The sequence below is a fragment of the Coffea eugenioides genome, chromosome 6 (genome assembly GCF_003713205.1).
Source record: "Coffea eugenioides isolate CCC68of chromosome 6, Ceug_1.0, whole genome shotgun sequence".
Classification (NCBI taxonomy): domain Eukaryota; kingdom Viridiplantae; phylum Streptophyta; class Magnoliopsida; order Gentianales; family Rubiaceae; genus Coffea; species Coffea eugenioides.
In genome coordinates, this window is record NC_040040.1 from 9,067,865 (window position 1) to 9,090,345 (window position 22,481).

The 22,481-nt window shown below is 34.8% G+C and overlaps 2 protein-coding genes across 2 annotated transcripts; both read left to right on the top strand.

Annotated features, from left to right (window-relative positions):
* Positions 1-1,049: 1,049 nt before the first annotated feature.
* LOC113776516 (kinesin-like protein KIN-13B) lies at positions 1,050-6,529 on the top strand. The gene is made up of 12 exons (XM_027321701.1): positions 1,050-1,639; positions 2,000-2,227; positions 2,551-2,736; positions 2,910-3,017; positions 3,155-3,232; positions 3,304-3,385; positions 4,133-4,292; positions 4,381-4,683; positions 4,782-5,000; positions 5,082-5,610; positions 5,695-5,760; positions 5,861-6,529. The coding sequence occupies exons 1-12, from the start codon at positions 1,475-1,477 to the stop codon at positions 6,038-6,040; spliced, it is 2,304 nt and encodes a 767-aa protein (XP_027177502.1). The 5' UTR covers positions 1,050-1,474; the 3' UTR covers positions 6,041-6,529.
* Positions 6,530-15,299: 8,770 nt separating this feature from the next.
* LOC113775710 (heat stress transcription factor C-1) lies at positions 15,300-17,067 on the top strand. The gene is made up of 2 exons (XM_027320694.1): positions 15,300-15,642; positions 16,140-17,067. Exons 1-2 carry the CDS (start codon positions 15,433-15,435, stop codon positions 16,947-16,949), a joined length of 1,020 nt encoding a protein of 339 aa, XP_027176495.1. The 5' UTR covers positions 15,300-15,432; the 3' UTR covers positions 16,950-17,067.
* The last annotated feature ends 5,414 nt before the right edge of the window (positions 17,068-22,481 follow it).

Consider the following 22,481-nt stretch of genomic DNA (forward strand, 5'->3'; position numbering starts at 1 on the left):
CCACGTCAATATAGCATCCTATCCCTCAACTATGTGAGTATCAATACCAGTTCTATCCTTTTTAAACTCAATTTGCATAATTTTCTATGCATCTTCAGATCCTCCAAGTAAAGCTAAAATTAATTTTAATATATTATTATTGTGTTTCGAACATGATCAAGTATTCCACGAGGGAATTTTATTTTTATTTCTATTAAATGCCTATTTGTGTGATGCATTCATATGAACAAGATTAGGAGTGAATTGTTTAATTGCATGAAAAAATATTATATATGTTAAGATTGTTATGGTCATTTTGTAGGATCAAAGGAGGTATGTATAATATTGAAAACCTCGAGGGTACTAGGTAAAATTGTCAGAAACTTTGAGGGAGGTTTCTGAAATTAACCCTAAGCAATATGACGCGCAATTTGTTTTTTTTTTAAGAAAAAAAATTTGTTTTGGCGAAGGTCAAGTGTAAATACATAAGATAGTATATATATATATATATATATATATATATATGTTTTTTTTGTATGGGTTGGAGAGAGAGGGGGGGGGGGGGTGGTGTTGTGCAGGCGCGCGAATTGCTATCGTCTTCCATTTGCTTTAAAGTCAAATTAGACGCTCCTCCTAAGTCCTACCACGTCTGGAGAATCACCAGTAAGTATCATAGTACAACTAAATTTACATACCAGATACCACTGCTATTATTACAACCTCGCTTGCAAGGGGGATTTTTCATAAAAAAAATTTCTTCCTTTTTTTAGATATATTTTTTAATTATTTTTTATTTCATATATATTAGATCGTTAGTATATATTCTTCAAAAATTTCAGAAAATTATAATCCAAACACGTTAGCATCCAAATGGACTGGAATAAAAAAAAAAAAAAAAGAAGCGATTTCTCGATACATGGCCAGGGTCCCAGGTGTCCCCAATCTCCTCCATTGAAAGAGAGAGAGAGAGGGGGAGAGAAGCGCCCGGTCTTTGTTTTCAAAAGTTTCAAAGCTACTCAATTTCAATGATGATGCCTTCCTTTCAAAAAAGCCTCCAAACTGAATTGTGAACCTCCTCTTGGCCTTAACACCTCCATTTCCCAGCACGCCTAACCAGTAACCTCCTCTCTTCCATCTTTGATTCCACCTGTTCTTTCTTTCACGCTTTCACATGAGTGACCAGGCTCAGCCAGGCTGCTCTTGAACAAATTTTCTGTCTTTTCAACAACCACCACCATCTCCAATTTGTTTCTCCTTTTTCATCCAAAGCTCTCTCTCTGTCTTCCACCCTGCCCCCCTCCCCTCGGCCCCTCCTTTGCTTTGCAGGACCGACATTAACGCTTCTGTTCTCCACTTCTCTTGAAAATCAGTTTTCCTGCCTCACCTTACCGTTTTCTTATTGCAGTCAAAGCCCAATAGAGAAATACTCAAGCAAAGAAAACCATTCTAATCGACTCGATCAGTGAAGCAGCAGCAGCTGAGAATCCGCAAGAAGATGAACGTGGTGGGGAGGCAAATGCAGAGATCTAGTTCAACCGGAGGTCACCACCAGCGTCAGTACTCCGACAACTTCATTGATACTGCCTTCAACAACAAATGGCTTCGATCAGTTGGTCTTCATCATCTTCACTCCTCCAACTCCTCCATTCCTCCTCTTCAGGTTAAACATTGTTCCTTTTCTTTTTCTTTTTTTTTTTTTATCGACGTCGATACCATACTCCTTTTCCTTTTCTTTAAGGTTGACGATTGCAATTATACTTACGTTTGTTTTTCATATGCATAAATTGCCGCTCTCTGAGCAGTTTTTACTCAAACCGACTATCATCACTTATTTATATAGTTATGTTTGTGTCATGCAACTCCCTCATCTCGAGAATCTGACTATAGCCCTGTAGTTCGGGGTCTCTTTTCATCATCTTGCGACTAGCGTTTGATTCTTCCTGTCACCATCCCCTTCTGACCCCTCCCCTTGTTAATTGGTAATTCCTAAATGCTGGCATTTGAATTGGTAATATTGCAGGATTTTGGGTTTTTTGGCGCTAATGGGGGAGGCCAGGGTTCAAAATGGGGAAAGAATGGGCAGAGAGGTGTAAATGGTGGAGGAGGAGATGAGGACCCATCCTCTCCCACGGCTTCTTCCAGGTCATCTAGCATGAGGAAGAATGGAAATGGAGTTGAAGTGTTGCCAGGTGAACTCAGCCCTGGATTGCTTGATTTGCATTCATTCGATACAGAACTTATACCTGAGGTTTGTAAACTTTTCTTCTTTCAAGCTCCTCATGTTCTTATCTTTCCTGTCATTTCTGAATGAACTTGTCCAGTGGATGAAGTCTATGTGAACTGATGTGGGCTGTTTTTTGTCTATGCTGCTGAGAACATAAATTAGGAATTCTACCATTTGGAATCCTAAAAGTTATTGTGTTCTTGAGAGCTATTAAAAGTTCTGTATGACATAATGGTAGACGAATGTGACAAGTTCTATGTCGGAAATTAAATTTGCATCAGAGCCATGGCTTACGTGTAATTTGACATTTCGTGGGTTTTAACATATTAGCAATCTATACTTTGCAGTTTCCTTCCCAGAATGATGGATCTTTACTCAATCAACCCCTTTGTGGTAGAAGTTTTGATGATTCTGGGCCGTGCATCTCAGCTAAATATAGTAAGAATCCTCGAGGTTTATCTGATAATGATCTTCTCAAAAGCTTCTCCGCAGATAAAGAGAAAGCTAATAATGTTGCTAAGATCAAAGTTGTGGTATGCCCTTCTTCTTTTTCTTTCTTTGAAAGAAACTCGTAACCTGGTCTTTTCTAGTTGAGAGATTACATTTAGAGGACTTATGTAATCGTGGCTAAGTTTACAATATAGCTTTATTTGGGTCCCATACTTTGACTTATAGTACCAGTGAAAAATTGCAACTGCAAATGCAGGTGCGTAAGAGGCCGCTCAATAAAAAAGAAATTGCAAAGAAAGAAGAAGATATCATAACAATAGATCCAAATGCTAATTCACTCACTGTCTATGAGACAAAGCTCAAAGTAAGTTTCTGTTGGCTCGTCTTTGCTACAGCTATTTTCTTGCACAAGTTTACCTGTTCAGATGTTAGCCTTCCTCTCGTAAATGCTGCTGTCTTCTCGATCTTAGTTCCTGGAATTCTCGTTACCTCATTTGGCAGGTTGACCTGACTGAGTATGTTGAGAAGCATGAATTTCTTTTTGACGCTGTGATGAATGAGGAAGTCTCTAATGATGAGGTGAGTACTTCACAGGACTTATTATCTCTTCTAAAGAGTAAATCTGTTAATGACCTTTCTTAATGTGACAGGTTTATGCTGAAACTGTTGAGCCCATAGTCCCAATTATATTTCAAAGAACAAAAGCAACTTGCTTTGCGTACGGCCAAACAGGCAAGTGGTTGACTCTTCTTTTTTTTTCCAAATTTTTTGGAAGTGCAGTTCCTTGGCTTGTGTCTATAACATGACTTAACATAGAAAGTTATTTTGACGCATATATCATTAACTAGACTCCACAGGAGATCCTTAAATTTTAAAATGTCCCGCAGATTCTGAAGAACGATTTTTGATCTCCCTCTAACAAGTTATCATTCTATATATTGAAACTAAAACAGCGTTGCACTTTTCAAAGTGAAGATTAACTGTTTCTTGTTTTAATGACCTCAGCTTTTTATTCTTAAGATAATTATGCCTTTGATAATTATATCTCTGGCAATATTGGATAAGTTTGTCTTGAAGATATTAAAAATTTACTCCGCTTGCCAGCATGGAATGTTCCTCAATGTTTTGCCAAAGCCTTTTCTCATCAAGCAGAAGAGTAAGAACCAAAGCCTGATATTTGGTGTTCAGAGATCTGATGTATTGATATTGTAGCTACTCTTACATGAACTCTTTGTTCTGTTAAACATGTAAGTTTAGCTGCATATATTGTACTTACATAAACTCTTTGTTCAGTTAAACGTGATAGTTTATGCTGCTGTGTTGGCTAAGGATGCTGATTCAGCTCTTTATTTGGTCAACCTTGGTTTCTTAGATAAGCATATATTTTATCAAACCGTCCTGTTTTTGGGTCTTTTCAATCTTTCAGCTCATTGGTCATGTTTAATTGCTGAGGTTAAGTTGTTCATGAGCTTTTCTCAGGCAGTGGGAAGACTTACACTATGCAGCCATTGCCGCTGAAAGCTTCTCAGGATATACTGAAGTCAATGCAAAACAATTATCGAAATCAAGGATTTCAACTTTTTGTCAGTTTCTTTGAGATATATGGAGGCAAGGTTTTTGACCTGCTAAATGATAGAAAGTGAGCCTCTGACTTTGTATAACATTTTGACTAGGCAGAGGTTTTACTAAATTTGCTTTTCATTAAAGAGAAACTTTCTTTGTGTCAGCAAGCTATGCATGAGGGAGGACGGGAAGCAGCAGGTCTGTATTGTAGGTTTGCAAGAATACAAGGTATCCACTGTGGAGACAGTCAGGGAGTTGATTGAGAAAGGAAATGCAACAAGGAGTACTGGAACCACTGGTGCAAATGAGGAATCCTCCCGTTCGCATGCCATACTTCAGCTCGCCATCAAAAGAAAGGTTGATGACAATGATTCAAAACCAGCTCGACTAGTTGGCAAGCTATCTTTCATTGATCTTGCTGGAAGCGAACGTGGGGCTGATACAACTGATAATGACAAACAAACTAGGTAGCATTAGATTAGATAGATCTGCTATGTGTATGAGTAAGAATTGCAAGAAATTGTCAACTTATTTGAGGATCACTGAATCTTACCTTCTTTTGCAGAATGGAAGGTGCTGAAATTAACAAGAGCTTACTTGCTCTAAAAGAATGCATTAGAGCTCTTGACAATGACCAGGGTCACATTCCATTCAGGGGGAGTAAACTGACTGAAGTTCTGAGAGATTCATTTGTTGGTGACTCCCGTACAGTGATGATATCCTGCGTTTCACCAAATTCAGGGTCATGTGAACATACTTTGAACACTCTAAGATATGCTGACAGGTAAAGCATCATGTAAGAGAAGTTTCATGAAGTTAAAATTTATTTTGCTTTAGAAAGGTCTAAGGTTCAATTGCATATCAGGGTTAAGAGTCTATCTAAGGGGAACAGCTCAAAGAGGGAACCACTTTCCACATTAAATCTTCGTAGTTCAACTCCAGTGCCTTTGTCCTCAATCAGTCAAGTTGTGTCAGGCTCTGAGGATAATGTATTTGGTGGGCTGCAGAACCAAGAGCTCAGCAAACTTGGATGGCCTAAACAACAAGAAAGGGAATCCTCACTATCTTCCAACATTGAGCGTGTTCCTAGCAGTCAAGCACAGAGCAATTTGGCTGCCACAGTGCATATAGAGAATCACAAGCAATTTGGTCCAAGTATTGATCGTGTTCCTAGTGGACGAGCCCAGTGGAGTAGTCTGGTTCACACAAATGAAGAAAATTTTGATGGCTCTAAAGGGATCTCTGACCATGCATCTTGGTCTATAAATCCAAAATTGGATAGCCATCAGCTACGAAATATAGATGATAAGACTGGAAACGTAAAGTATGGGGACCCATCTGAACTTGAGCCAAGTAGCTTGATCGCAGAAGATGATCTTACTGCTTTATTAAAGGTAAAAGCAATATTTGATCTTGGTTTACTTGTCAAAAGATAAAATAACAACTGCTAAGTTAAAATTCTACTTGTTTGATGTCAGGAAGAGGGAGATCTTATAAATGCTCATAGAAAACAAGTTGAGGAAACTATGGAAATTGTCAAGGAGGTTGGTTATTCAGTGCTTTTTGCCTATCTGCGTACAATAAGTTTTAAAATACAGTGTAGTATTAAGCTGCATCTCTTGTTTACTGTGTTTCTCTGTGCAGGAGATGAGTCTATTAGTTGAAGTTCATGAACCCGGTAATCAGCTTGATGACTATATTTCTAGACTGAATGCCATTCTATCCCAGAAGGCTGCGGGAATTCTGCAATTGCAAAATCGCTTGGTAGAATTTCAAAAGCATCTTAAAGACCATGAGGTTTTCTTATTTCCTTCTGGTCATTGAGTCAACTGTTGAGATTCGACAGAAACTACCACTTATACAGAGTTAGGCTCAAATTGGTGATACTATGACTTCTTGGTCCTGCCTGGTGTGCAAATTTTAGGTTGGTTGCTTTGAGATCTACTTCCGGGGGACAATACTACTAGATGTACCGACTTACCGAGTGGATTATGGAAGACTCATCAAACGATGCAGAAATGCAGTAATTAGATGTTCAATCGAAATGCTAGCCAATAGCTATATGGGACGGGTTATGCAACTATTGGCAGTGTATCTTGAAGCCTCAGAAGTCTCAGCATGTTGAAAGATATTGTAAGAAACTTTGGTTTGGGCTTGTGCTGGTGAAAGTTTTCACCCCATTAGTTGGTTATGTTGTATGGGTGACGGTATGAGAAAATGCCTGTCATCTGCTTTGTGTGCATATAATGGGCACTGTTCCTTGGAGTTTGCCAATGTTATTACACCGACTCCTAAGATAAAACTACAACTCAACCTAAAGTGTATTTTCATTTGAGTGCGTGAGGTAATCGCTAGATATCCGTATGTTATTTCTAGACTCACAGAAGTAACGAATTTTGATCGCAAGCACCGTATCTCACTTGTCCCTATGGATAGCCAAAGTAGTTTTTCAGAAGAGAGATTATGGCAACTTGTTTTCATCCCCCTCATGATGAATCTGCAGGAAAATATTTACACAAATATTGAAGTTCTTTAAGGAGGCCATTAATTCGGCAGAACACAAATCTATAAATCAACGGGTTATATATAACAAAAAGATGAGGAATCAGCGAGATCAAATTGCAAGGAGGCCACAGGGTTCGATCTCCAATCTGTTTTTCGGTTTTCTTTCTTTTTTTTTTTTTTTTTGCAAAGAAATGCAAGTCGCCATGCTAAAAGAAAAGACTTGTGTTTTGAACAAATTGTATGCTAGACTGACCAGTAGTAAAGAAAAGATTTGTCCAAGTACAAAAGAACTAAAACTTGTTGAACGGTCATTTTCTGGCCTCACAGCCTCATTTTTGTCTGCGGGTGTCGTGGAGGGTCAGCGAAAGGGAAAGTAATCCTCAGGAAGAAGACGACGTCTGTAAAGTTTGAAGGGAGAGCCAGACGACGGCCATAGGGCAATTGGTAAACGACAGAAAATGGCAAAGACCCATGCCGTCTCATTACCAACCAAGATGAGAAGAAGATATATACAGTACAACCGAGTTTAAAAAAAAATAAATAAATAAACAGCACCCACGCCACGCACAAACCCACACCCGTCCCTTGACAAAGGCTGTGTTATATAATATATACAACGCATCACAAAACCTCCCCCCGCTGGCTGCTGCAGATAGGTGGACGCATCAATGCGGATTAGATTTAGATCCAGAACTAGAAGGGCACTGCTGGTTCCTCACAGGTCACAATCGAATTCACAAGTGATGTGTCACTGGATTTTCAATACAAATTTGGAAACGTATAATTTCTTAATCAACTTTGCAATGCATATATTCAGGGTGATCTTGACTATTCAATGATTCCCCATCCCTTTTTTGTCCGAAAGGTGCTTTTTCATCATTCTCTACTACTTCTTTGGGTTGAAATTTAACGTCTCCCTGCTCCCACCATAACTGCACTTTAATTTACTGTCAATGTTGCCCTGTTTGTTTATATTTTACGTCTTTTCTTTGATTCCTCTTTCATCCAACTGAGAATCTCTTATCTCTAGTTTAACCAATTGTTGCTCTATGGATGCTCTTCGTTTCATCCCCCATCGGGTACTTGAAGAAAGCTGAGAATTTACCGAGTGCCGTACATAAGTTTAACACTACGGTGATAAATACTAGGTGGTTTTACCACGTATGTATGTTGATCGGGAAGGGAAAAAATTCTAGAGAAAATTGTGGAGCTGCTCTCGCTTCTAATCCAAGGGCTGCTTTATGTTACCTCGTATTCTATCACATCCACAATTATCCTTTTTATCCAAATACTTGTTTTTGATTATTTGCCTTTAGCAAAGTCGTCACCATGAAACTGTGAAAGGAGCATTTGCGATGAAGGTTGGACTAAAAGTTGTAGCTCTAAAAGTTCAAATAGAAATTTTGTTTTCACGTATATATATGATCTTGTCACCTTGTGAATTTCTTTCTGCAGACAATTAATGTGTCTTTTCTTCTAATTTGATGGAGGACTTTAATTAACTTTAATGGTTATGTAGTAGTGGCTACCAAAGGGGTCTTGATCAAGTTGTTAATATCAAAGTTTCCAAATTAGAGTTCGTGAATTCTAATTCCTCTTCTATTTCTTTAATCTCACCTATAATAATAATAATAATGACTACGTCTTTGGATCCCCTACTACAATTTTTGTGTTAAACTCCCTATTTTAACGTGTAGCGAGGTCTACAAGAAAGTGTTGAGAGCCTCTCGTTTGGATTGCTATTTTTCTTCAAAAAATTTGAACATTTTTCGTGAATATATTTCTCAATCATCTTTTTATGTTATATACATGAAATCGCTTTAGTACATTTTTCTATGAATTTTTTTTTTACCTCACATATCTGAAATCGTTACAATATATTTTTAAAAAAAAAAACTAAAAAAATGGCAATCCAGATGGACTCCTATACATTTCTCAATCATTTTTTCGTCTTATATATACGAAATCGTTATAATACATTTTTCTACAAAAATTCTTTTTGCCTCGTACACATAAAATCGCTACAATATATCTTTTATAAAAATTAAAAAAATAGCAATCTAGATGGACTCTTAGTAATTGAAATTCTACAAAACAACAAAATATGTCGTCGTTGCTATGGGACCGAAAAGACAAACGTAATCTTGTGTTTATTGTACAAATCTGGTTTCCCTTGCGTCCCTTTCATGAAACGGCCACTTTTTTCATCGCAAATTTTAGGCTTTTCATCGTATCTCTGACATTTCCTCAAATTCGCTTTCAATGTGCGTCTCTGTGGAGCACATAATTTATCAGCTCTTAAAGTAATGAATTTCAGCTTTTTTTTTTTTTTTTTGATCTTTTGTTGGATTTTACTATTTGTGTCCACTAGTATTCTCATAATTTCAAGGAACCATTGATTTTTCATTTGGATTGCAAGTTTTTAAATTTTTTTGTTATAGAAAATATTTTATAACGATATGATATATGTAAGATAAAAAAATATATATCGAGCATTCTCTTTTTTTTTTTTTTAGTGTAAAAACTCCCAATCCAAATAAAGCCTAACAGCCTCATATTCACTAGTACAATTAATCGGCCAAATGGGCTGTTAGAATTGGGCAAAACCAATGAAAAGTGAATCATATGTTTAGCAACATTTGCAAATGAATTGTTAATCAAACTTAGACGCCAAGCACATCCACTGGACTACCAGACAAGACAACCCTAGTTTTTTAGCCACGTAATAACTCTTAAACAAGTTTTGATAAGTTAGTGAAGCCTCAACCCAACAAAAATCCACCCGTTTCATTGTAATCAGGTAATTAGCACATACTTCTTTCCTCATTCAGCTTGATTTTGCTCTAGAGGTGTCATCAGTTGAATGGCCAATGCTTGGTCGTAGGCATGAGCGAGAAGATGAGGACTTGGGTCCTATTTGATAATTCAATTTTAACACTTCAATTTAATAAATTTAGATTTTAATATATTTAGTTGCATTTAATAATAAAAATAGAATATTTGAATTAATTAAGTAGTACTGAATTTTTTAGACAAAAATTGATCCAAAAAACAAGTGATAATCTTTTTACTTATCCCTTAATGTGATATACACTCAAATATATTAAATTTAATATTTAACAATTTAATATATCCAATTTTTAAATTTTAACTTTTAGATTTCAATTTTATCAAACTCGCTTTTAGTCTAATAATAAAAGAGAGAGAAGACCACAAAGTTGATGAAAATGAAACTTGGAATATGGACTGGTAATAAATAGCGTAGGTAGCTGTTGGGATTTAGCATGGGGATTACGCGGGGTTATGTCGACTAACATGGTTGCAGCGGAAGTTGCTTCAGAAGCTTGGCCCCCGACACTTTGGGCAGCATACCGAGAAAATTGTCTCAAGTCAAGTCACTGACAATTAGTTCCTTACCTGCATTGGCTGTATTTACATTTTAATTATGTGGATCACAAATAGACATAGCCTTGCCTGACTCTAGATGCGTTTGATAAAATTAAAATTTAAAATTTAAAATTTGAAATTATTAAATATTAAATATAATATATTTAAGTGTGTATCACATTCAACAATAAATGAATATTTTATCACTAAATTTTTAGAGCAAGTTTTGCCTAGAAAATTCAGTGTCACTTAATTAATTCAGATGTTCAACTTTTGATTATCAAACAGTTTGAATATATTAAGATTTGATTCCATTAAATTTAAGTGTTAAATTGAATTATCAAACAGGTCTCTGACTCTTTCGGAACAGTACTATTCTTTTTTTTAATGGTTCCATGGGAGGAATCGCCATAAAGTGATGATTCTTTTTTTTTTTTAAGATGGGTACAAGAATTTTAATGAAAAAATACGTGGCTATTGCTTACTCAATACCAATTAGCTTAATTATCTTATTTGATTCATTATGACCGGTGTTGATGATGATTTATTTTTTGGTAAATTACTTACAATCTCTTTATGATTTTACATAATGCCAGATGATCTCCTAAAACTTTAAAATTGTCACATAACCCTTTTATAATTTTATGTAAAGTAGAAAATGGACGGAATGTACAATTAGTTATGATGTTTATACCAAACATGCTCTAAAAATGCATGTGATAAAATATTAATCTCTATAAAACCTCCTTATAGTTTGTATAAATATCCACTTTACTTCATGTGATTATCTACATAATTCCCTTATACTTTGATATAAGATATTTAAGTCATTGATTCATTTACCATTTGAATAAAGATACTATTGGTATTTCAATTAACAACGTTATATAGATTATTTTCTATCAAATTTTCACTTTACATAAGATGATAAGGGGTGAAGTGAATATATTGAAACGTTAGGGGGGTCACGTGGCAATAAATGAAAATACAAAAGAATTATATGTAATTTAACCTATATTTTGCTTACTCCAATATACTAAAATTAATGGCATGAGAAGAAAGTTTTAAACAAGAATTTGTGCTTTGAATAGTACGACAAGAATTTTGGATTTGTTCTCTGTTCGACAATTTGTTTAGGGGTTTTAAACAATTAACAACTGAACTCAAATTTAATGATTGCCCGTTATTCTTCATGTGTAAATGACGTTCATGGATATCCGATATGTTATCCACAAAAAAAAAAAAAAGAAACAATAACACAAAGTTGATGTCAATGGTAATCAAACTATCAAATTGATTTAGGGTTGAATAGTACTAAAAAAAGGGAATGTGAGTAAGAGATTTGATTTGGAGACCTCCTCCTCTCCACCGGCATCAAGAAATATATATATATATATATTAAATCCACTTTAAAGGTACAAAAGCTAGTACCTAAATTAAGACGATTACATGTGTAAGGACGATTTTGGCTAACGACACAACTAATTAAATAGCTTCGTCCACGATAATCTACCAACCAAAACAGGAGAAATGTTTCCTTAATAATAATTTTTAACTTATCTGACATCGTTGTTCCATATATTAGGTGAATCAGCTCATGGGCCGGTTGCCAATCCTGCATTTCCACACATACGCAAGTCGCAAACTTTCGCTGTCATAGTCGAAATGCTCTGCCCACCAAATCGTACGTTTGGACATATAAAACCAATATTAGGACAAATCGTTGGCCTCCACAACGTCACGCTCCATGGAATTATAGGATCCACTAAATACTATTTTAAGCAAAACATATCTTTATTTAGTGTGCAGAGATTATTTTAATGGTTGTGTTCGTTGTTTAGCATAAGACGAGCATAATAGATTAGTATTAGATTTGGACTTTGGAGCGCAATTTAAATTTAGGGATATGTTTCCCAGGACTCAAACACCCACTAAAAACAGAAACACCCCAAATTATATATGGAGAAAAAAGCGGACAAGTGTCCGATGGAAAATGTGCCACATACTAATATGTCACTTTATCCGCCGGTGCACGAGTGAGAGCGCTGTGTTTATCGGCCCAAAAGAGAAACAATAATAAAAAAAAATGAAAAGCGGAAAGCAAATCGGATTCCCAGCGGCTGTTTGGCCCCCCGCTCTCAATTTCTGTTTTCTTACTCAAAAAGGCTCGTCAACTCGTGCCTCCCTGCCCACTGCCTTGCTTTCTTGTCTGTTCGGCGCGTCTTTCCTGGTTCTGTTAGGCTTTGGGTAACTTGGATCAGAGGCCTCTATACAGATAATTCCACCGTGTAATTTTTAGTACACACACTGAAATAACAAATGTAGATATAATAAACATAATGAAAAATATGAACCGTTTCGTATCTCATATATTGGAAAAAAAATATTTATTTTTGTCCATCACTTCTAAAATAAAACAAATTAATCCCTCACATTTGAAAGATGAAGTAAATTAGTCTTAGTATGACTACCTGGTTTAGATTTTAGGAGTAGAATTCGAACATCACTTTAGTTTCCTCCAAATCTAGTTAAATCCGATATGCCTATGATATTAACTCAACATAAGAAAGAAAAAATTTAAAATTATAACATCAAAGACAAACCCTCGTGTATAAAAATATTTTTTGAGCAAATAATATTAAGTCAACATTAAAAGAAAAACCAAAAAATTGTAGCATCAACGAGGTTCTTAATCTGAATAAGTATTACATTACAAAGAAAAGCAAATAGTAAAGTCACGTGCGCTGATGCACGTCTCTCAATTATTAGTTGTACTTTTATATAATTTAACACCTCCAATCTTAATGTAATTTTTTATTTTCTATCTTAAATTTTTGAGTGTATCTATTTCTTATGGAAATTTATACTCACACAAATTTTAATTATTTCTTAAATCGCCAAAACTTCATGAGTTAAGGGATAATAATTTGAATTTGTATTTTGTGTATAATTTTTAAAATTATAGCATTTGCAATACTAGCATGATTCTATTAGAAATTTTTATTCTGTGAAATTCATTTGGCTTATCGTGTTTTAATGATTATAAAGAAGTTTATCCCTCTTAAGTTGATTTGGCAAGTGCATACGGTGTTGGCCAATGGAGGGCTTTTTAGCATCTTTCCCACGGTTAAATTTAGGGTTCAAATTCCGTCTTGACGGTTGATGGTGGAAAGAGTGTAGAGAGGAGTGGGAGGGTAAAAAAAAAAAAAAATGCATAAGGTGTTAAATTTTGAATCACCTGCCCAATTATGATGTGGTTTATTTAAATGGATTAATTACGATTTGCCCTCTTGAACTTGACGCCTTGAACACTTTACCTCTCTCAATTTCAAATATATACGCTTTGCCCCCTATATTGATTAGTCAAATGTTAATGATGATTTTTTCATACCAAAATTTTGATAAAAAGATAATAATGTCCATACAGAGTGGTTGTTTGATAATGTTTTTCTTTTTAAGCTGAAATATAGAGCACTTTAATAGAAAAAGAAGAACACTGCATCATATGATACTAAAAAAAAATTAGAAAACAAAAGATGACCAAACACAAAATAGTTGAAAATTCATATTTTTCAAGCTAATAAGTTCCAAATTGTTATTTTTATGTTGCATTTGTACCTTGCTTCACATTTCGTTTGAGTTCTACATTACTTAGGAAATAATTGAGATTTTTAAGATATTTTTTTCGCTACATGTTTATTTTTACAATCACCATTTTATCCGACATAAATTATAAATATATGTTATAATTAAAAAATTCCAATGCACTCGTTAATTTTGTAAGTAAATATAAGTACTGCTATCAGTATTACGATAAACACTTTCAATTGCTTAGAGTATATATTTTTTTGTAAATTTTTACGCTTTTTATTGCTAAAAGTTTTAGTGCATGTATAGTTGTATTTAAATCAATTTAGCAATTGTTAAAGAAATAGTTATTTATTAGGTTACAATTTTTATGTATTCAAGAATTAGCCAAGAGTATTTTGGTCTTGTAAAATATAACCTCGCCTTAATCATTATAATAATATTAAAGCGTAAAGTGTATATATTTGCGGTTTACGGGACAAAGTGTTTTTCTAATCTAATTATCTGCCTATCTTTGAAAAAAAGAAACCATTTATTTGGTGAGGGTGTGCTCGAGGGGGGGGGTTGGGTCACCATCCCACATCGGAAGATTGTGGGGTATTTATCCTGGGTTTAAGGTCTCTAGGCTTCTCGACCAGTTACCAATTGGCTGGACGTGGAAGTTTGGTGGATCCCCTTAGATTGCTTAGGCCAGTCTTTCCGTTAACTCTCTGAGCGTTTCTAATCTAATTATCTGCCTATCTTTGAAAAAAAGAAACCATTTATTTGGTGAGGATGTGCTCGGGGGGGGGGTTGGGTCACCATCCCACATCGAAAGATTGTGGGGTATTTATCTTGGGTTTAAGGTCTCCAGGCTTCTTGACCAGTTACCAATTGGCTGGACGTGAAAGTTTGGTGGGTCCCCTTAAATTGCTTAGGCCAATCTTTCCGTTAACTTTCTGAGCGTTTCTAATCTAATTATCTGCCTATCTTTGAAAAAAAAAAAAAAGGACAAAGTGTTAACCCTATTTAAAACTTATCTCTTTCTTATGTAGTATGACATCAACCAAAAAAAAAAAAACTTTTTTTTACCATATCATCACGGATTTTTTTTTAAAAATAAAATCTTTCTTTTTTATATTCGGAGAAACACAACATGGAGTTACTGTGGTCCCTGGTGTATGTACCCAAGAGCCTATTGGCCAATCTTCGTTTTGAAGCAAGCCTATTGGCTAATCTTAAACCTTGAAATTAATACCCCATACAAGAATTAAATTAAGATGATGAAGCTGATTCAGCTAGGTGTTCTTTCCAGGTTAGCAATTTTGGCATCACGCCATGTGCTTAGGACACGTTGCATTTTCTGTAAGGGACCACGCCAATTTTTTCAAAAAGTCCACCACCTTCACTCCCCGCGCGTGACCTTATAACAGAAGTCATAAAAGCTTGGAAAATATCTAAACGGCCGGGACTCCGACGTGTATCAAAAGATGATACCCCAAGTGGGCCCCCATCTCTTGAGCCCAAGAAATATCGTCGTCAAACCCAAATGACCTCCACGTTACCACTTGTTCACTGTTTTGCCACCTTCCCCACTTATATACCCTCCACCATTCACCTCTCTCAAATTCAATGCAAATTTTGCATCCTCACTCCTCACCGCCACCGCTATCAACCTCCTCCGTCACCGGCGACCGCCTCTTTTTTCTTTTTTAACCCCTTCTGGAGGGGTAACAGTTAAAATATCGGTATATGGGATGGAGGCTGCTAACAACAATATAATTGCCCCGTTTGTTATGAAGACGTATCAAATGGTGAACGATCCTTCCACTGATGGACTTATTGCCTGGGGTAAAGCTAACAATAGTTTCATTGTTATCGACCCTTTGGACTTCTCTCAAAAAATTCTTCCTGCTTACTTCAAGCACAACAATTTCTCCAGCTTTGTTCGTCAGCTCAATACTTATGTAAGTAAATATTTAGATGTCGTCATAGTTAATTTAGATTTTTGTTGATGCGGTCAAAGTCCTACATAATTTCAAGAATCTTTATTTCTATTCGTAAAAATGAACATTCTTGGCTTAAGAGTAGAGTAAAGAGAGTTTAGTTTAGTGGATAAAGAGGGTTCAAGTTTCTCCTTCTACTTTCCTACTCATTAAATCCCACTCTTTCTCTGTTTTGAAGAGTGGGTTTGGGGGGGGGGGGGGGAAGAAAGTTCTTTGTTTTGTACTTGTATATCCTCGTCTCTATGATTGAGGGTTGTGTTATGTTGTTAAACAGTTACGTGCCATGAGGATCTGGTGTGGCTTAGTAGTTAGTAGTTAAGGGTCCTTTTTTTTTGGTCATAGTACAAGTGGATTCCATTTTTATCCTGGCTGTCCCCTTGCTGCTTTTACCTTTCCACAAAGTTAAAAAGAAAAGTGCTACTAATATACGTGTGTAAACTTGATTATGGAAATTTCAGGGTTTCAGAAAAGTGGATCCAGATAGATGGGCTTTCGCCAATGAATGGTTTTTGAGAGGGCAAACGCATTTGCTCAAGAATATTTCTAGGAGGAAGCACTGTAGTAGAAACTCAAGTAACAGTAGAGCTGAAGATGATGAAGATGATGAGGGAATAATAATGGAGTTAGCTAGGTTAAAGCAAGAGCAAAAGGAATTAGATCTACAGCTCTCAAGGATGAACAAGAGACTTGAAGCAACCGAGAGGAGACCCCAACAAATGATGGCTTTCTTGAGTAAAGTTGCTCAAGACCCTGAAATATTACCCCGTATGATGCTTGAAAAAGAAAGAACTAAAAGGTTAAATATTGCTAGTGGGGATAAAAAGAGAAGGATAATGATGATTTCCTCAACTTCGCCTTCGGCTTCTGTTTCTTCTCCTCCCTCCTCATCAGGAATGCCTTTGACAAGCTCTTCAGTAAAGAGCGAGGAGGAAGAGGATGATGCCAATCTCGACGTTGATAAATATTGTCACTTTTCCTCTTCGCCGGAGACACCTTCCTCTGCATGGTTCAGCCAAAGACAAGTCCTGGGTCGGTCCGTGATTGCCCAAGAATCTAGTAACAGTGGCGGCAATATTTCAAGCTCTCTGTCATCGGGTTCCTCCGCCGGTAGTAGTGGTTCTACTGTTGCTCCGCCATTGGATGGTGTTCCGGTATGTGATGCTACGTTTGGTGGTGATATAAGTTATGTAGGACGAGCTGCGGCGGTCGGGGAGGCTGTTAGTCCACAACCGCCTTATCCATTCTCACTTTTAGGAGGCGGTTTCTAGTTAAACACTTTCATAGATTTTAAGGGTTTTTTTTTTTTTGGTGGTAAAATTACTATTATCGAGCTATTTTGATAATGTAATTCTTCAAACATGTGCCTTACATCAGAGCCTTATAGGATTAGGACCCGATACCATTCTGTGTAAGATGGTAAAATGGTGATACCAAGAAAAGAACAAAAAAAAAAAAAAAAAATTCCAAACATAGGGTCAGTTGTGTACATTTCGTATTTGGTCCTTAGCTTACTTAATTTATCGGGTGCATTCTTACATACATATTCTCTGACAATGCTGGTATTATAATGATAATGCAAGTTTCAAAGGAGTGCAAAGTGCAAGGATGAAACTTAACTTGCGTACCTACGGTTCTTTGCTTTTGGTCGTTTTTGTGGCCGAAGTATCCAATTGGCGACTATCGTATTTATGCACATGTATCATAGAATATGTTATAAATACTCTTACCACCATTTTTTATTCCAAAAGACTAAAATATTTTTTTGTCTACAAAATTCATTTGAATATATTTTTCAATCACCTTTTTATTTTACATATATCACATCATTATAATATATTTTTTTAATAAAAATTTTAAAAAATAACAATCCAAACAGGCTGTTACAACAGCGGCTTTTCTCCTCAATAAACTTGGTAGGCATGATGATGAATTCGGAGATGGGCAAGACTTGCTTAGTCACTTGGGTTGGGTAACTGAGGAAAAGAAAAAGTTACATAGTTTCTTATATGAGTTAAAATTAGAACATAGTTTCTTATGTTGGAACAATATGCTGCCAATTTTTACTGTGGTTGATTAAGCCTTCATGTTTGGTTAGCTGTCAAGATTGGAAAGAAAATCTAGAAAAATAAGGGGGGAAGGGTTGGATTGGGTGGTAAAGTGGGAGGGGTTGTAAGTAGATTGGAAAGAAAATCTAGAAAGATAAGGAGGGAAGGGTTGGATTGGGTGGTAAAGTGAGAGGGGTTGTAAGTAGGAAATTCATTTAAAAAAAAAAGGTAGATAAGTTTAATATTGTGAAAGAAATGCAATTTTGGTCTCCAATTTTTTTTTTTTATATTTATGCAATTTTATTCCTAAAATTTAGACAAAAACAAATCTAACCCCTAATGTTTGACACTTGATGCGATTTTAGTATTTAAAATTTTTGCAAAAACAAATTTGATCACCATGGTTATCAATTCAAAATAGATTTGGGACAATTCAGCGGATTTTTCAATTATTGACCAAATCAGAGTATAATTTCAGAAACCACCCTTGAGGTTTTAATAATTTCATTTAGCTCTCTCAAGGTTTTAAAAATTACGCATATTTCCCTTTGAAAATTCTTGTCCTTAAATAATTTAATGAAATTCCCTTGTTTGGTGTGCTTATTCTTAGAATAACTTTTAAAATTATTTTTCATTCTTTTTTCTTTCGTATTCCTTTTTTTTTTAATTATTTGCTAATAAAATTGTAGAGCTACCACTATTACAGCTAGTTTCTATTATAACTAAATGTCAAACTAGTGATTTTTTTTTATCAATTAACTTATATGTAATCCAATGTTTTTGTTGATCTTTGTTTTCTATTTTGTGGTATTAAAATTAATAATAAATAAAAAAGAAATGGTTCAAAATCATTACTAAATTATAATAATCCCACTACTCAAAAAATTCACAAATTCTAAATAAATTATTTCAACATTTTCTTTTCTATCATATAAATCTAAATCCATAATAAAATACCATTAAAAGTATCCTATCATAGTAATAAAATTATTATTATAGTTGTATATCAAGTAGTAGGTATGGACATGAAAAATTTGACACATTTTCCTTATAATTATACTAGATAATTTTATAATTGTATAGAAAAATAAATTAAAACTCATTATCCAAGGGCATTTTGGGTATTCATTTAAAAATTTGACCAAGTCAATATTATTTTAAAGTTTTGTTACTAAAACTATCAAATCAAGAGAGATAGGTGTAATTTTTTAAATCTCAGAAGAGTTCAGTAAAATTGTTAGAAACCTTAGGAGAGGTTTCTGAAATTATCCCCCAAATCAGTCACGTATAGTCTCATGTTTGTTACATTAAACATCTTAAAAAATAAGCATAATAATGACTAACTTTGAACAATAAGAATAACTAATGTAATTATCAGATGACTAACTAATTAACCAAGAAACAAAAATAAAATTGTTAAACCATACGCAAAAAGTAAGTGTCAAGGTTTTTTGTTCGGGGCAGTGGTGAAAATGGATTGTAAATCGATGAATTAGGTACTGCCACTAGTTTCAGTTTTGTTGTTTAACAAATTCATTTTAAACTAGTTAATTAGTTAGTCCATGAATTTTTTGTCCTTAATCTTGTTGTTTAAAATCAATTGCTATTTTGCTTATTTATTTTGAAATTCAATTTACCTGACACATAACTATACGTGACTAACTTCTATCACTAATTGAAAAATATTTTCAAATAACCTAAATATGCTTTAAATTGGATACGCTAGGGACCAAATTTGATCTTGCCGAAATTTAGAACCTAAAACTACATATGTACTAAACATTGAGGACTATTTATTTTTGTCGAAATTTGAAAGACTAAAATTGCACAAGTACTTCATATTGAGAACTAAAATTGCGTTTTTTCCTTAATGCTAGACTTCAATTTAAGTGGTAAAAGAAAGGAATACGGTTTTGAAAATGTTAATAGAATGTTTTGAACGTCATGACCAAAATTTCAACTAATCGCGACTTCAAGTAACCGATCTTTCCGTTCCCTCTCATTTTCCAATTATTGTACGAGTACTATCTGTTTACACTACAAAGTATAGCTCAAAGTCAAATGCCAAACCTGACAATGCCAGGGTTGCTTACATTAGGACCGACTGCAGTTGCATGATTAGCAGGAGACATTCACCTAAACTATATCTACCACAAATTATGCATTTAAAGTTTAGTGATAATACATTCATTTTTCTTTTTGCTTCTAAATCAAGCGTGCAAATATAAAAAATTACCAGTCCCCGTTCCCTAAGCGGAATGGCAAAGGAGTTTGCTCATTTCTGGCATTGTAGGGTTGGAAAAGTAAAGAGACGATGAGCCCACAAATGAATTGGAACGCAAGCAAGGGGTGATTTTGTTAGCCAATGAATTAAAGCCATAAATGGATTTGCCCACTTTCCCATTCTGGTTCAATTTGGCAGGTTATGATAGGCAGCTCCCGACAAGGTCCAGCTGAAGAGAGTCCCCACACCCAGTCGCCTACTCCCACCACCATCCCTCCCATCTGATTATCCTGCTCCCATGTGATCAGGCCCTGTATTGGGAGATGGTTTTACTTTGTGCGTCTGCGAACTTCCCTTTCGATGCCCTATGTTAAAGTGAACGGCAGGAGTATCCGCTACCGCTAGTTCTTTGTCTTGCCGGCGTCTAAAAAATTGTAAAGCAATAATATTTTGTTTAAATTTCGAATCCTGCTCACTGCTTTGTTAGTAGATTATATATAGTAGTGCAAGCCTGGAAACTAGATTTTAAAGACGTGTTTGGTTCGGATTCCGGAATCTGAATTGAAAATTGGAATCATGAACTTCGGTGTTAGATTTTGGTCTTTGATCCTTACATGTTAATATGGTTTGGGAGCTAAACGAGTTCATTTCATTATAAAATTATTTAATCAATTTGGAAGTTCAAGCTATAACTGAGGAGTGGTAAAAGGCAAGATCTTACACTTTCTTTCTTATTGACTGATTCTCATGATGATCTACCAAGCAATAAATATGAGTATAATTAATTTTAACATTCCTTCTTGCCCCTCGTACTCATTTATTAAAAACCACCTTAAATTTTTATTGATGTCTCGAAAAACTATGGAGCTGACTTAGTCAACCTCTAAACGAGACTCTCTCTCTTTTTTTTTTTTTTTTTGGCTTTCTACCATCAACCTCTCACTGATAATTGACCAAGAAAAAGGTACGATTTGCTCTTTACAAACTTCGTAAATAAACAATATTAATGTTTGTTCCTTCATTAGCACTTCTATATTTGAGGTTCGAATTTACTGAAAATTGTATCCACAATACCATTACAAGCTGAGCTTGCGCAATAGGTTTGTAATCAAGGATGGAGCTACAATGAGTTTTCCCTAATTAACCACACTAAATTCTAAAAATATATATAAATTTTGATTTTACTCCATTCTCAGAGAACATTGTTTCCTACAACCTCTCAATAAAATATTTATCTAATGTGTTTCTTTTTTTTATTTAAAATAAATGGGACGTGTTGAATTCAGAATCTCCTACTTACGATCCGTCCCATCATACTACCCAACCTATATTTTTAAACTTGGATCGGATCGGTCGGTCGAACCGAAAACTGGCCAAGTGTTCGATCCGAGTTATCCTAAAAAACTGGATAGATAGAAACTCGATCAAACCAGGTCAAAAACTGTGTTTGACCGAAAAAAGGAAGAATCGATTTGGTGTCAAAGTATTTTTTTGAAAAGGTCAAAGCATTTTCAATATATGTTTTGACCCTTAAGTTGTTAAAAATTATTAATATACCTCAAATATTTCATACTTTATAAATGCTGTCTTAAAGTTTGGTGTTATTTTTCAATCAAGCTCATAATTTTAATTCTAAACTTGTTAATGTTCATTGAATAATATAAATTGCTACTTGATCGTTCTAATTTCTTTGTATTTTCTTGTTAAATATATTTGAAACATCAAATATATATAAATATATATAGAATATACCTTTATTAATATTAATATGCTCTTAGCTATTTTACATACGATATTTTAATTTTAAATAATTTTTATTTATGATGTCGTCCAGTTCAACCCGATTGAATTCGATCGAACCCATTTACCCCTGAACTCGACCGAGTCGATACCCGGTCCGAGTCTGAAAACATAGAACCTAACTTTTCCATCTCTAATGTGCTACTTTGTTTATTACTTTATCCGCACTAGGTCAACACATTTAAAAATAATAGAAAAACTCATTTCATCTCTCATAGTTGATCAAAATCAACCAAAAAATGTTCAACTTTACTTTTGCTCTTTTTCTCATTTCTCAATGTACTCTCACACAAACCCATTTGAAAATCATTCATATTTTTTTTCTCCATACATTGAAACTCAAAAAAAAAAATTCTATATCTTTCTTCATTTTGCCAGGGATTTGAGAAAAGTGAGAATAACTCTATTAGAACTTTGAAATTTGAAAGTTGTTGCAAAGATACCCTTTATTAGTAGATTTTTCAAATAAAATAGCACAATCGGTCTAAAAAGGTAGTGGGAAAAATTGAAAAATTTATGAAATGATATTAGAATATGAAGACGTATTGCGAACAATTGTAGGGTGGTTATGTATGCAAGTTTTGATATATATATTGATTATCTTGTATTTAAACTTTTATCGTTTCGATAGTTTTTTTATACTTATTATTTAATATGTTAAGTTTGCCCCCACATAATGCTATGATCAAGTTGAACATGGATTCAAAGTTCTGAATTGGTGATTCGAGATC

Coding starts and splice junctions, on each gene's coding strand:
- LOC113775710 (XM_027320694.1), top strand. CDS start 15,433: ATGGAGGCTGCTAACAACAATATAATTGCCCCGTTTGTTATGAAGACG. Junction 15,643..16,139: donor TTCGTCAGCTCAATACTTAT/GTAAGTAAATAT, acceptor TGGAAATTTCAG/GGTTTCAGAAAAGTGGATCC.
- LOC113776516 (XM_027321701.1), top strand. CDS start 1,475: ATGAACGTGGTGGGGAGGCAAATGCAGAGATCTAGTTCAACCGGAGGT. Junction 1,640..1,999: donor CCTCCATTCCTCCTCTTCAG/GTTAAACATTGT, acceptor GTAATATTGCAG/GATTTTGGGTTTTTTGGCGC. Junction 2,737..2,909: donor TTGCTAAGATCAAAGTTGTG/GTATGCCCTTCT, acceptor CTGCAAATGCAG/GTGCGTAAGAGGCCGCTCAA.